Source organism: Danio aesculapii, chromosome 15, assembly GCF_903798145.1.
Source record: "Danio aesculapii chromosome 15, fDanAes4.1, whole genome shotgun sequence".
NCBI lineage: Eukaryota > Metazoa > Chordata > Actinopteri > Cypriniformes > Danionidae > Danio > Danio aesculapii.
The window spans coordinates 47,328,088-47,344,094 of record NC_079449.1 but is presented as its reverse complement, the minus strand read 5'-3'; the positions used below and the strand labels follow the sequence as shown (position 1 = coordinate 47,344,094).

Below are 16,007 nucleotides of genomic sequence, written 5' to 3'. Positions count from 1 at the left end.
TCCGGCTTACTCATTTGTTTCCAGTTATGTTGACATTCCGAGTAGTTGTACATCTTGTGGTAAGGATGATGAAACTTTAATACATTTATTTTGTATGTGGGAATTTGTTCAGACATTTTGGTTCGACCTGTATCATTATTTAAACACTCCTCTTACCTTTGCTATCCTCCTATCTTTTAATTTAAAAGAAATTATTTGTTATTACTCAGAATCTGCACATAAATCTAAAGAATTTATCTGTTTTATATACATAAACAAATATGCATGGCTTCAATCCCTACTTTTCGACATTGTATTCCTCATAAATGCAAAAAATGCCAAATAAAATAAAATCAATCATATTTGTTCACTAGAGAGCCAACTCTTATCCTGTTGATTAGCATTGTTTCTTTTGTGCTGTGCAGTTTCATTCACAGAATTTCTACAAAGTATGTTGTATACAGTAAACTCGCTAACTTTTTTCGTCACACCCATAACGCTTGCTTGTTTTGTTCATTTAAAATATAAAAGATGTTTACAGATGGATATTTTTCTCATCCCTTAACTCTGTGGTCAGTTCTTTTAGAAAATATACAGAGATGTTTTAATATAATGGTAACATATACTTTCTCTGAATTTATGTTTTGAGATTTTACTGCAGATGTCACATTCATAACACTGGAGTTGCTCATACTCATTCAGTTTCATGTCCATTGTTGTAAACTCAGCAGTGAGAAACCTCTTTAATAAGCAGGTATTTAAGGACTAGATATTTAAATAAGTGCCATTAAGGTGAGTTAGCTAGGCCTTGCAATATATGAAATATTTTTATTTTATTTAATAATTTTATTTAGTTTTACTTACTGATTCTATATTTATGTGTAACTCTGTTGTGCTCTTTATATTTCTGTATACCTCTGGTATTGTTTTCTGTGGTTCATGCATAAATAATAACTAAAAAACAGTAAATATTTTGTCTTACATTTTTTAATTTGATAACATTGGCCATGAAGATATTTGATCTTGCAATCTGTTGAAGATAAAAGGTGTTTTAAGCATTTAAACTGTATATATATAAAGCCTCAGAGCATGTTTTTATCTCACTTTATGATTTTCTTGAAACTATTTTAATTTACCTTCTTTTAAACTTTGTGTACGAATACTTTTAACTTGGTATCAGAATAAAAAATGTAAACAAATCATTGTAATTCAAATTATTCCCTCAAATATTGGTTTCTTAAGTCTTCTGAAGTAAAAAAAAATACTACTGTGTTGTCATGAATGAAGCATATCTTTTTTATTTGTATGCAATAAATAAAAAATCTGTCCAGCTTTAAATATGATTGCGTTTATATGCACACATGTGTGTATATTGTGTAATACTTTGTTTTACTTTCACAAATTATTTCACTTTACTTGCATTTAATTATTAGTTTATTTATATAACAATCACTTCACTACATTGACAAACTGTTGGCCATACCTATCAATAAAGTCAATATATAGCAACAAAACGCTTAACATATTAGACCTATAAACATTTTTCCTCAATGCTACAAAAAAAGGTGTACAGTTTAGTCGGTGTCGCACAAAAGAAATGTAAATGATAGGAATAGAAAAGAAGTTATATTAACTAGACTGCAGCTTGGACACACTGGATTAAATTCAACTATGTCAATACTGGGAGTTAAAGAAAATGATTTGTGTGATCATTGTGGAGTCAGAGAAACCGTAGAACATGTTATATTTGATTGCAGGAAATATATACAAGAGAGGAGGGAAGTAATAGAATATTTAAATAATAATAGCATGAAGATAGAAACTTAGAATATATATTAGGGATAAATGTTAATAGGGATAGTTTAGGGTATAGGGTATTAATACAATATCTATATAACACATGATTGAGCGAAAGAATATAATAAATAATTTAAATTAAAATGTATTTAAAAGGACCCGGAGGGACTAAATCTGGAAGCAGGAGGAGCTGAACACGCAGTGCCAGCTGATAGCTGAGTCCTGATGGAGAAATTTAGGTAAGCGTATATATATATATGAACTGTAGGTGGCGGCATGTGCATATGACACCAGCCTGCCAGTAAAACAGAAGAAGAAGAAGAAATAGTAGTAGGTGTCGCACCAAACTGGTAGATGGCAGTAATACATCACCTTCTCCGCATTCACCCTCTGGAGTGGAAGCAGAATAAGATCTGCACCGGTGGCATGGCAGCGTACAGTAAGAAATGACTCCTTTAACTCATTTATCAGGTTTTCTGAGCGTTCAGCTTCACTTTATGTTTGCTCCTCCTGTATTCGGTGGATCTGCTGTTAAAGCTGGTGTCAAATGAGGAAATTACAGTCAATGTTTGCTTCCTTCTAAATGTTTCAGGTTGTTTTCTTTTTCTGTGCAAACGTTTAAAGGTGTTTATGGCCTCAGTGTAATTGAGATACGTCTTATTTTATTTGTTTATTTTGAAAGAATAATTAAACTGTACATTTTTTTAATTTACCGTGTTCTCCCTTCTCTCAAATTGAATTCAATATATATATATATATATATATATATATATATATATATATATATATATATATATATATATACATATACATACATACATACATACATACACACACACACACACACACACACACACACACACACACACACACACATATATATATCAAGGAATGCATAATTATTTGCTGTCATGGCTTTGCAATAAAAAAAAAACCCATTATAATGCAAGTCAATGGGGCAAAAACAACCCCCAACATAACAAAAGGGTAGTCGATTTACTCAGTGTTATGTTAAATCTTTCCCCAATTTTTTTAAAGCATTTTCCCATAATTCATTCATTCATTTTCTTTTCTGCTTAGTCCCTTTATTAATTGCCACAGCGGAATGAACCGCCAACTTATCCAGCATATGTATTATGCAGCTGATGCCATTCCAGCTTAGCTTAGCTTACACAAATTCACCCATCTGTGGACTTGTGGGGGAAACTGGAGCCACACAAACACGGGGAGAACATGCAAACTCCACACAGAAATACCAACTGGTCCAGCCGAGGCTCAAACCAGCGACCTTTTTGCTGTGAGGTGATCGTGCTACCCAATGCGCCACCGTGACGCCCATTTTAGCTCACGGTCTCATGATATTTGTCACCAAAAATTGCTCCATTTGTTGAAACGCAGAGAAAGTCATGGCCAACTTCACCCAACCTTTAAAAGTACTTGATTTTTGGAATCTGATTACATCATCCATATTGTGAAGCGGTTTCTAGAGAATCAGAATACTAGATGAGAAAAAAGGGGGCGTGGCTTGGTTTTTCTACTGAGAGCTGATTGGATGTAGTAAAATAGGCATTTCATTCAGGAAGATCAGGAAAAGGGAGAGTTATTACAAACTAACAGACTTCCTCCACCACACCATTTCTGCTTGTTGTCTAAACTGACAGCTGGAGGGGAGGGGATAAGTATGTTAGCCCCGCCCAATACCTCAGACAGAAGTAATCTGAGAATTTAACTGACAACAAACAGGAAGTGCATTTTGAGATTTTAATTAAAGAGTAGAAGGGCATGTCTTAATGACATGCGCGGATGAAGTGTTCACAACAAAACTAGCAATGTGAGCTAACAATCATATGGTTAGTTCTGATTTCATTTGTACTTTAAATGTACTTGTACATCTACCATCCAGCTCTGTATGTGTACAACTTTCTCCAAATAACAGTCTTTTCCCATTTTCACAGTTGATGCTTCATAACCTCATCTGAAGACACGATGTCGGTCACTAAAGCGGCTGTTAAAGCTGTTCATTTAGGTAGGATCTCCTACCGCAGTGCCTTGAAGATACAGCAGCAGCACATAAAGCAGCATCTGGATTCGTCCAGTCACATCCCAAACACGTTATTACTGTGTGAACACGAGCCGGTGTACACCATCGGACTCAGACAGGCTCCGTACCCTCCAGCAGAGGAGCAGAGACTGAAGGCTCTGGGCGCAGAGTTCTGCCGCACCAACAGAGGAGGACTCATCACTTTCCATGGGCCGGGACAGCTGGTCTGTTACCCCATCCTCAACCTGGGCTGCTTTAAGAAGAGTGTGAGATGGTACGTGTGTGAACTGGAAAGGACTGTGATCAAGATGTGCGGTAAATTTGGGATTCAAGCCTCCACTTCTCCGGATACTGGAGTCTGGGTGGGAGACAACAAAATTTGCGCAATTGGTAAGTTCTGTTTTTATATACACACACACACACACACACACACACACACACACACACACACACACACACACACACACATATATATATATATATATATATATATATATATATATATATATATATATACACACACAAGCAATATCACAAGAGTAGCAGTGTGATATGGTTGTATATTGGCACTAGTGGGAGGCATGTGTTGGCACAAGGCTGCAGGCTCAATGATCTTCTTGATCTTTATTGGCCGTGCAAACTCCACACAGAAATGGCAACTGACCTAGCCAGGACTCGAACCTGTGACCTTCTTGCTGTGACGCGACAGTGCTAACCACTTAGCCACCATGTCACCCTTAATATAATATACTATAATATTATATAATATAAGGGTAGCGCTGTCGCCTCACAGCAAGAAGGTCGCTGGTTTAAGCCTTGGCTGGGTCAGTTGGCATTTCTGTGTGGAGTTTGCATGTTCTCCAAAGTCCAAAGACATGCACTGTAGGTGAATTGGGTAAGCTAAATTGTCCGTAGTGTATGTTTGTGAATGAGTGTGTATGGGTGTTCCCCAGTGATGAGTTGCTGCTGGAAGGGCATTCGCTGTGTAAAACATATGCTGGATAAGTTGCCGGCTTTTTAATAATGGATAAGTTGCCCCTTATTAATAAAGGAACTAAGCCGAAAAGAAAATGAATGAATGAATTTTACATTATATAATAATAATAATAATAATAATAATAATAATTAGCACATTTTAGAATAAACAATGAAGTTATCTAAATTGTAAATATAAATACCTGCATGGGGATTATATTTGTCTACAATAGTCATTTAAACTACTAACAGAGATGAAAAGTGATAAAGAATATTATTTTAAAAGAATAGTAATAAGTTTAATACACTATCATATACATTTTGAGTGCCTATTTTTTAATTAAAAATACATTAATGCAGTAATAGTATTCACTGTCATACGATCTTGCTGAAATCTAATATCAATATACCTTCACTAGTTCTGAGAAATTATATTTGTTTGAAATTGAAATAGTTATTATAAAAGCTTGAAAAACAAATACCTGCATTTTTAAAAACTTTTCTGTAGTCTTCCAGAAAGATATTAAAACAAACATGAACACATTCAAAATGAACCAATAACATTTAGAAACCTCTAAAGAAAATTAAAAGAGAATTCTAGCTACATTTTTGTGAAGAAGTATTTAATATTATCTACCCCATCACAATCAAAGTAGATTTTAAATTAACATTATTGTTATTATTATCATTACTACTATTACTTCTAATAATAATAATTAGAAACTAATAGTAACGCTATAAAAATACACTTAATGTATTAAGCTGTTTTATTAAATGTAATTATGGTGACTTAAGAAAGCAACCACTCTAAACACCCTAGCAATGCCTTAGCAACCACCTAGCAATGCCTTAGCAAGCACTTAGAATGACTTAACAACTGCCTAGTAACCACTCAGAACACCCTAGCAATGCCTTAACAAGCACTTACAACACCAACTGCCTAGCAGCCCCTCAAAACACCCTACACTCTCAGAAAAAAAGGTACACGGTGGTATGAAGTGCTCTTGAAGGAACAATTTTGTGCCTTTTTAAAAGTTGTACCTTATATATTACAGAAAAGACCTCTTATAATACTGTTGTGCACCTTTTATGGTACAACTGAAATGAAGGGACACTATTGTTCTCGTATGAAAGGTACATAAGTGTTGAACAACTCTTTCTTTATTACAGTATCTATGAAAATAAATATTACTGGAAAGGCAAAGTGATTTTATGAATAATTTCTATATTAAAACATGCATCATCATTTAAAAGCATGTGTTTAATAAACTCATAAACATTAATTATTAAGGTCTATGATAGAAAACAACAGGTATTGTAAACTAAACATTTACTGTAATGCATTTTATTTAAACATTTGGTAAGCATTTTCTGATTAAAAACAGTGTCATTATTATAATAGTGTCATTATCTCCTGCATATGCAAAGAGTTCATGCAGACATTTTATGATTGTAAAGCTAATCAAACATTGAGCATATCTCATTACAATACTTTTGCATAAATCTTTTTAAAAATTAAGTAAATTAAATGAACTAATTTAAGTGATTTCAAAGGGATTGTGTGAAAACTGGAGAAAAAAATGTTTTGTGTTGCACATGGGAGAATGGGTTTCAGTAACATTTTTGTGAAATATTTAGCAAAAAATAGACCTTTTAATGTATGTGCAAGTATTTTTTATTCTTTATTGTAAATTAAAAATGTGTATTCACACAAAACTTTTTTTTTTTTTGTAAACTGAAACAATAAATAAGCGTATTTGATGTTTTATATTTACTGAAAATAAACTGGATATAGCAAAATGCCTTTAAGTAGTTCTTGAAGGAACACATTTGACACAGATTTGTACCTCTGATGAAGGTACAATATTGTATCTGCAGGTTTTAAAAACCAAAGGTACATTTTGGTTTCCAAAGGTACAAATCCTTAAATTTCCTTAAAGGTACAAACTGCAATAGTTCAAATTTGTTTCTTTGTCTTAAGATACAATTCTGTCCCATAAAAAGGTGCTGCCCCAGTGACAAGGGTTCGTACCTTCTTTAGTACAACATTGTACCTTTTTTCTAAGAGTGAAGCAACCGCCCAGAACTCTCTAGCAATGCCTTAGCAACCACTCAGAACACCCTAATAACCACCTAGCAACACCTTACCAACTACTCAGAACACCCTAATAACCACCTACACTGAAAAAAAGTGTTGCATGCAAAACTGTTGCAAACAATTTATTTGTGTTGAATTTAAACAAACAAATTAAATTTAATAATGTTCAACTTAATTTGTTTGTTTAAATTCAGCCTAATTAAATTGTTTACAACCACTTAACGTAAAAAAATTGAGTAAATCCAAGGAATCATCTTTGAATAATTTTTTTCAGTGTAGCAACACCTTTTCAACTACTCAGAACACCCCATCAACCACCTAGCAAGAAACATGCCAATCCATACTAGAAACATGCTAACATTAAAAACTACTTCAATTATTTACACTTTTAAACTACTTCAAACTTTCAAACTAGGCTTTCTCAAGACACCATGGAGTTTGTCTTCGACGTTTACTTTTCTAGTTCTAGATTGAACACATTTATGCAGAAAATTAATATTCATTAGATTTTATGATAACATTTCATATCCAGGCTGTTTCCAGGTCTAAAAGCATAATAAATATCACAGGACTTGTTGTATCAGTACAATAGATTGAAAGAGAAGACTGAGAAAGAGTGTTATGTTGGTATTGGTTTTGTTTCGCAGGCATCCATTGTGGAAGATACATCACTTCCCATGGTTTGGCCCTGAACTGCAACACAGACATGAGCTGGTTTGACAACATAGTGCCGTGTGGGATTGTGGGAAAAGGTGTGACCTCGCTGAGCCAAGAGCTGGAGCGGGATGTCTCACCTGAGGAGGCCATACCTAAACTACTAGAAGCCTTTACTGAACAATTTAACTGCACTCTGACTTATAATGGTAGCTTGAGTTGAAACACTTAATGACTGTTTCACTACAAATGTTTTTATTATTATTAAAAACAAATGTTTAAACTGTGTGTTTGTAATGGTATTGAAATGATTAGAGTACATGGTTAACATTTGGAGTCAGTACTTACATAAATACATAAGCCCAATCCCAATTCTATTTTTGTACCCCTTCCCCTTGGCCCTTGAAACAAAGTGTGAATGGGAAGGGCTTAAAAATTAACCCCTAAGTCTGTTCCAATTGCCTAGTGGTATTGTGTGCCGACATATAGCACCCATGTGCTCACGGTGACCCGAGTTCAATTCCTGGCTTGAGGTCCTGTGCCGATCCTTCCCCTTTGTCTCCTCCCAATGCTTTCCTGTAGAAAATCTCTACTGTCCTATCATAAAAAAGCTATGAAAAAATGTCACTGTTTAATGCAGGGGTGCCCAAACTCGGTCATGGTGGGCTAGTGTCCTGCAGTGTTCCAACCCCAATTAGACACACCTGAACCAGCTAATCAAGCTTTTTCTAGGTATACTAGAAACGTCCAGGCAGGTGTGTTGAAGGAAGTTGAACCTAAACTATGCAGGACACCGGCCCTCCAGGACCGAGTTGGGCACCTCTGGTTTACAGTATACTTACTGTGTATTGGAGTAATAAAATATTGTATGAAGCTTTACATAAAGTATGCAGTGCCTATTGGTAGATTACCTAACATATCTGTCGACAAAAAGTCTGAATGATTGAGGACACAGGTGTTCTTCCAAAATTTGCCTCCACCACCAACCAGCCTTGGCCATTGTAAGTCCATGATTGAGAACGTGGTCTACTAATGTGGTTCTTATGTCATCAGGAAACACGCATATGTCCTCGGCCTCTTTTGCCTCTTCCTCTGTTTTGCCTTCCAACTCCTCTGCCACACAAACCTTACTCCTCTTCACGCTGTTGACACCGTCCATTTTTTTTGTCCTTCTATTGACATACTGTACATTGTAACATTGTGTTGTGCTCTATATATATATATATGAGATGCACCTTTAATAGACAAAGTCAAGATTCACCCAGGAGCAATTTACGAATTCAGGACAGTTTTAGAAGAAGAAATCTAATATAAATGTATAAAAAGATGCTTATGACAACTACCATTTAGCAATTAAAGACTATCCAACAGATACGTTTGGACCAACATGACATAAGCAATTGATTATGTAGGAAACATCAGAGAATTGTACATCATCCTTTGCATAGATGTGCCACAGCATTTGCAACTTGGTCAAAGAAATGATAACCTGAGGTAAAGTTCTTGTTTTTTTTTATTAAGTGCAGGAAGTGCATCTTTATTAAGTAAATATTTGATTTTAATTTGCATGTTTGTGGTCTGGATCCTGTCGTTTGCACCATCAGAGGTTTTGGAAACTTTTCTTGTCTGATACTGTCCAAAGCCTACTGAGTTTTTCTTTAAATCTCTCAGGCATCACATGCTTTCCTCCTGTGTTTCTGTGCAACCTTTGCTTTATGTGAAGAGTGCCAAATTTTACAAGCTGTAATTATGTTTTGGGGCAACTCTCCGTAAAGACTCCAGCTTTGTAAACATGATTTATATTCTGCCAGGCTTGTAGAAATGATGGGCCTGTGGTGGCGCAGTGGTGATTTATAGGTGTTTTTCTTCTGATCATTGCAGTAGCAATGAAAGGATGGACACTAGATTCAATTACACATCCTGTCCTCTGTGGAAGATGTTTGTCCTTGGGGCCAAAATATTGTGAACACATTTGTCAGTGCTGAAATGTCATCTTGTGAAGCTGATTGAGACTGATTATGATATTTAACTGGTACCAATAAAGCACTAGGTGTATTTTAAATCTATTTCAGGGCATTTTTGGTTTATAATCCAGGAATGCACTCATATCAGTCTTCCCCTTCCCTACTTATTTTGCATCATCAAGAGTCAAGACTTTGATTCGAAACCATGTTTCAACCATGTTTCATGTTTCCCTTCCACTCCATCCCACTTCCATCCCTTTCACTTTAATAGTGAATGCCAATGAACCACTTTTGGTTTCAAGTGGGCTAAGACAACCTTGTTCAGACGATCTCAGACCGATTGTTCTGATGCGGATCAAATATGCCTGAAACCCTCCGAGTGATATAAACCATTGTAAGAGAAGCTGTACTTTCCAAATCTGTGATTTAAAGAATATTGTATCTTTACATCATCCCTCATTCAAGTCCTCCCACAAAGGCTGGTCATTCAGAAAAGACATTTGAGATGATGCTGAAAATCTCAACACTGTAGCTGGAATTGATCACCAGTAGGTAGCAAGGCAGGGGCCCTGCAGAGTTAAGTTCCAACCCTGTTTCTATACACTTAAGCTGTGGTCACACTGCTCTTTTTGCCCCATAGACTATAGGTCTCAAACTCAATTCCTGGAGGGCCGAAGCTCTGCACAGTTTAGCTTCAACCCAAATCAAACACAGCTGATTCAACTAATCTAGGTGTTTAAGACTACTACTGAGCAATCTTGAACATGTTGATTAGTTGGATCAGCTGTGTTTGATTAGAGTTGGAGCAAAACTGCAGAGCTTCAGCCGTTGAGGAATTGAGTTTGAGACCTATGCCTTAAGCTTTTATTCATATGCATGCGAATGCTGCAAACTGGGAACGCCTAGTGAGCTAGTGATGTCCTGTAGCCACAGACATGCTGAAGTCAAAGCAAGTGCCTACATTTCCTAGTAATCATCATTACAGTTTCCTAAAAAACACAACAACTTTCAATTCAAATGATGAAGATTACTGTAAAACTTTATTATTACGCAAATAGGGGTTGTTGAGTTGGAAAGAGGTTCAGGAGACTTGCACTTGACCTGAATTTCAGCCCTTAAAGGGATAGTTCCACACAAAAATGTATTCGCTATTTATTCACCCTCTAGTTCAGGGGTTCTCTTTAGCTCCAAGCCTATATCAGACACACCTGGGGGCTAGCTAATCAAGCTCTTATTAGGCCAGGGGTGTCCAAACTCAGTCTTGGAGGGCCGGTGTCCTGCATAGTTTAGCTCAAACTTGCTTCAACACATCTGCCAGGAGGTTTCTCGTATATCTAAGAGCTTAGCTTAGTTTGATAAGAGTTGGAGGTAAACTCTCCAGAACACCGGCCCTCCAGGACCGAGTTTGGACACCCCTGTACTAGGCTCTCTAGAAACATCCTTGCAGGTGTGTTGAGACAAGTTGGAGCTAAAATCTGCAGGATGCCAGAGGTCCAGGACTGAGTTTGAAAACCCCTGCTCTAGATGCTCCAAATCTTCATGAAATTCTTTCATTTGTTGAACACAACAGCAGATATTGTGAAGAAATCTGGAAACCTGTAACCATTAACATCCATGTTTGGAAAACAAATACTACGGGAGTCAATGGTCTGCAGAAGAAAATGTCTTTTGTGTTCAGCAGATTTCAATTCCAGATAAAGGTTTTTGTTGCGAACCTTCGGTTTCTGAAGAAATGATTCCTGAAAAAAAGAAACCAAATTGTATTTTCCATGGTTAGTATTTTCCAAGTTAGCAGTGTTGTAAGCTATTAAAATGATTTCTGAAGGAATTGTTTCTGCTGCTGAATCTGGAGACTATTTAAATCATGGAGAACACAATAATCTTTTTCAGAATCAAAAACTGTACTTGTGAATGCTAGTGTGAAGCAAAAAGCTGTGTGAACATTCCTTGACATCCATGTTTCAAGTGAACCGTTCCTTTAAATGAAAGGTAATACTTAGTTAAAGCAATAGATGGCAGTGCTTCAATGCATATCTGGGTTAGCAAAAATGCTTTGTGACATTAGATTAGCTATATTTGTAATATTATACTAGAACCAAAGAGCTGTGTTTTCTCTGTATATTTTATTGTGTATAAATGGACTCTTTGTTCCTAAATCAATTGACTTTTATATGAATTTAATACTGCCTGATTGGGGAAAAAGCTTCCATGTCTGAAGAACTTTTTTTTTGAGAATTTATATGTAAAGACATAGGAAAGTAAAGTGTGAGGCAACTTCATTCCCCTCTTCATTCCTGATGATTGTTGCAGTAGATCATTATTCATAAGCCATGGGAGATATGTGCAATCAGACATTTCACACTATTTGCAGACTAATAAGGAGGAAAGTTTGACATTATAACAGAACCAACACAATCTCACGGCAATTTGTAATTTTTGATTAAGTGGCGAATTCGTACGATCTAATTAGTGCAATTTAGTACGCTTTGCTCATCCGCCAATGACGGTTGGGTTTAGGGGTGGGGTTAGGTGCCACGCCTCCTTTTTAAAATCGTACAATTTCGTACAACTGAACTCGTACGAATTAGCCACTAAATTGACAAAACGTAAAATACTTACGTTTTCTCGTGAGATCAGGCTGAACAGAACACAACCAGATACAAAAGATGTTTGTAAGAGCTGCACTTAAATGCAACCCTAATCCAGCCTGTCCTCAGGATTTTTAATGGTTCTCTAGAGAATTCCAACACGGCAATAAGCTTTAATGCAGGAACAAACAAGAACACTGCTATCCTTTGAAATGTGTGATGGTCACACTGTCCCCATTGCTCAAACCCTGTCTTTGACGGCTTGTTATAATGAGGCAAACACCCTGATTGGATCACGAAGGGTATCCTTCTCCTTCCACAGAAAAAGAGAGCGACTGCTAAAGAAAGCTTGAGTGAAAAGTAGACAGATCCTTGTTCTGCCGATCAATCTCTTTACATCAGACCATCTGGGCTACAATTTATCACCCACTTTCAGTAATTAAAGAAAACTATATATATATAATTGTTTAACTGCTATCAAAATATATAATTAATCAATACTCTCTTCATAAAATGTATTAAGTTAAGTTAAATAGTCAGGCCTGTAGCCAAGGGGGGTCCGGTGGTTTGAAAGACCAAAAGTTGGATTATTATTATTATTATTATTATTATTATTATTATGATGGTTGAATTTTTCTTCGAAAATACTTTTGCATTTTCAGCCAGCCAGCCCAATCGCTTCCCGTGAACTGTTGTTCAATTAGAAAATGGCCACGTTTAATACCCAATTTCTTTAAAAACCAGTGATCTTCACTGCCTGATTGATATACGATATAAAGTGGGTATTTTCAATGGAGTTTCTGCACTAGCCTGCTGCTACTGACGACGCTAATGTTTAAGCTGCCTTTCATCTCGTTTTATGCTTGAACAGCTAAATTAATCCCTATGTCTATTTTACTGATTGTATTTTAATTACATTACAACCATGATGCTGTAAATGAACCAAATAAAATATAAAATAGTCACATAAACCTCTCGCCAGAAGTTTATCATCGGCTGAAAAAACATTAGCTGTGCATTTAAGCCATTATCAAGCCACAAAGAAAGAGCATTGCTGCATTTGAGCCATGCTATAATTATCAAAAGACAACCAGGATGTTCAACTCTGAGCTGTTCATGCTCTCATACTCACAGATCCTTTTCAAATATTGGAATTATTAAACAAAAAATATTATTAAAATATTGCTGAATTACATTTTACACCTGAAACGGCTGCCATCTTATTGGATACAAACTCACCATCAGGATGTGAGATGTCTACCAGGATATCTATCTGTCTGTCTGTCTGTCTGTCTGTCTACCGTGAGTGAAAAGAAATCTGTCAATAAACAGTTGTCCATAGCTAATGCTATGAACAACTGCTAATACAGGTAGGTTTTCCACATCCTTTTAGTTTTGAATTTGCACGATGGGACCTTGATCTCTACTGTCAACTTTTAAAATAGAATACATCAATATATAAAAACTCTACTAACACTTTTATTGACATCTTATATAACAGAAAGTAGTGTTTGCTGAAGAGTATATGTTCATTCTATTTTGATGGTTTATGCAATATGTGCAGGTTCAGGACTCACACACTACCTGAGTCGATATATGGATACTAGACATAGTTGAGTCATCTTTCCAGCCATGCAATATTCAACTAGTATCTCCACAGGTTAGTATTACTCTGCTTTCCACAATTCCACACCTCAAGAAATGTATGAAGACAGAGTTTTTTGGAGGGAATGTTGTTTAGACTTCAAATATTTAGTATATTTATAAAGAGGATGGCCATTTTGGAAATGCGTTTGAATGATTTTAGAGACGTGACCTACAGAGCGGCCATTCAGCACTCAATTACCCTGCTAAGAGTATCTTTACCTCGGACACTTTTTCTGGAAACTACCACTGATTCTGGTTTATTTTTTTATAGTAGTAACAAAAAGTGTCAGTCTTTTGATCTTTTTCTCTGTAATCCAGTGCAATCATCATAATCCTTTCAGCTGGAAAGGCATCCGCTGCTTAAAACATATGCCAGAGTAGTTGACGGTTCATTCTGCTGTGGCAACCTTTGATAAATCAGCGACTAAGCCAAAAGAAAATGAATTAATCATCACAAACCCACATTTTAAGGTGTTTTCTTACCTCACCTATTTAGTTCAGCTGAATTACTTTTGAGTACATTTTCCCTTCTGGTGCTGTTTGTTTGGGCAGGTGTTAATGCAGCAATCACACTCGAGTGCGAACCAAAAGCAGACCAAACAAGCGCACTAATGCCTGCTTGAAGAGGTGGTCCTCTTTCAAACACACACTGAAGTGGTTTGTTTGTGGTAAGAACGTAATCCAACCTTAAAAATACCCATATCAAAAAAAGTACTGCACATTTTTGGACTAAACCAGCTCCCACACAGCAGCAAAAAGAAACCTTCGCTTTTTTTGCATTCGTTTTTCAGCTGCTTGCTTGTGGGAGTTCTGTAGGAAGATTTTAGGAAATGCATTCAATCATATACCTGGCCAAGGAGTGATATGGGTGATGTCACGTGTTTTGGTTTGTTTCAACTGACTCAGAGTGGTGTGGTGGCAAAAGAAACCAAAATGGCTGACAAATGCTACAATGCATCATTTGTTGCCCTTAGTCTGAACCAAATAAACAAGTGTGGAAAGATCAGTCTGAATTGAAATGTGTTGTATAATATGCTGATGATGATATAGACATGAGGACAGGGATTTTAATGATTTGTTTAGTCAGGATCAGAGTTGGGTGTTATTAGTTACAAAGTAATTGGCTTCTTTAATTACTTATTCACTAAAAAGGTAAAGCAGGGGATTACTTTACATTTTTTGGCAATTTAATTATAGTTAATATACCTGCATTAAATACTGTAAATAAATTAAGCCTTTATAAAGAATAAACATTAACATATATAAATACCACATTCCAACAAACAGTAATTGCATTTTCGTTTAATTTTTAAAGATATTGTATGTTTATATTCGTTTTTCTGTTATTTATTTCCCATTTGCTGTATATTTTATTAATTTGATGATCAGTATATTACATAGGCTATTTTACATACATATCAAAAAGGCTTTGGCATTCAATTTTGCTTCCAACTTGAGAGAGAAGCAGATTTTATCAGTCAATGGGTGCACATGGCTTCTGAATAGAAATATGGATTTATTTATTTTCTATTTCAACAACTGTCATAAATAAAATTATTGTTAAAAATTATATAATATTTTGTTGCATATAGTTAACTATGTGATGCTTGTAAATGGTGTTTTTCGATCTGGCTACCACCACAAGTATATTTCAAACATGTATATATATATATACATATATAATACAATAATTTGATAATTTTTAAATTTAATTATACAGTGAAAACAATTAATTGACTATATGATGATGACTTGACTAAATATCGACTAAATATTACTTTGAACCATTTCGTTTTTTGATACATATGGCGTTTTAGTTTATTTAAACAAAGCTTAACTGTCATGTTTGACTCGTTTAATTAATTAAAAGTGTAAATATTATTTAATTATTAAATCTATTGTCTATTGTTGAGGTTTATAGGGGTTATTTGTAATATTGAGTGATTAAACTACATTCTGACAAAGTCATTAGAAATATAATGTAAAGTACAATTTTAAAGGTGCTGTATGTAAGTTTTTGAGTCTTCTAGAGCATGCCATAATATGTTTGCAGATATGCTAAGTGAACGTTCTTGTTTATCTGAAAAACAATGCTGAAGTCAATTCGTAACTTTTTGATTTAGTGGCTAATTCGTACGATCTAATTCGTACGATTTAGTACGATTTGCTCATCCCCCAATGACGGTTATGTTTAGGGGTGGGGTTAGGTGCCACGCCTCCTTTTTAAAATCGTACAATTTCGTATCTGGCAAAAATCTGGTAAC

General features: G+C 35.5%; 1 protein-coding gene across 1 annotated transcript; it reads left to right on the top strand.

Annotated features, from left to right (window-relative positions):
* The first annotated feature begins 2,182 nt into the window (after window positions 1–2,182).
* On the top strand, window positions 2,183–7,827 carry lipt2 (lipoyl(octanoyl) transferase 2). The gene is made up of 3 exons (XM_056473416.1): window positions 2,183–2,368; window positions 3,732–4,207; window positions 7,538–7,827. Exons 2-3 carry the CDS (start codon window positions 3,763–3,765, stop codon window positions 7,765–7,767), a joined length of 675 nt encoding a protein of 224 aa, XP_056329391.1. The 5' UTR covers window positions 2,183–2,368; window positions 3,732–3,762; the 3' UTR covers window positions 7,768–7,827.
* Window positions 7,828–16,007: the final 8,180 nt, after the last annotated feature.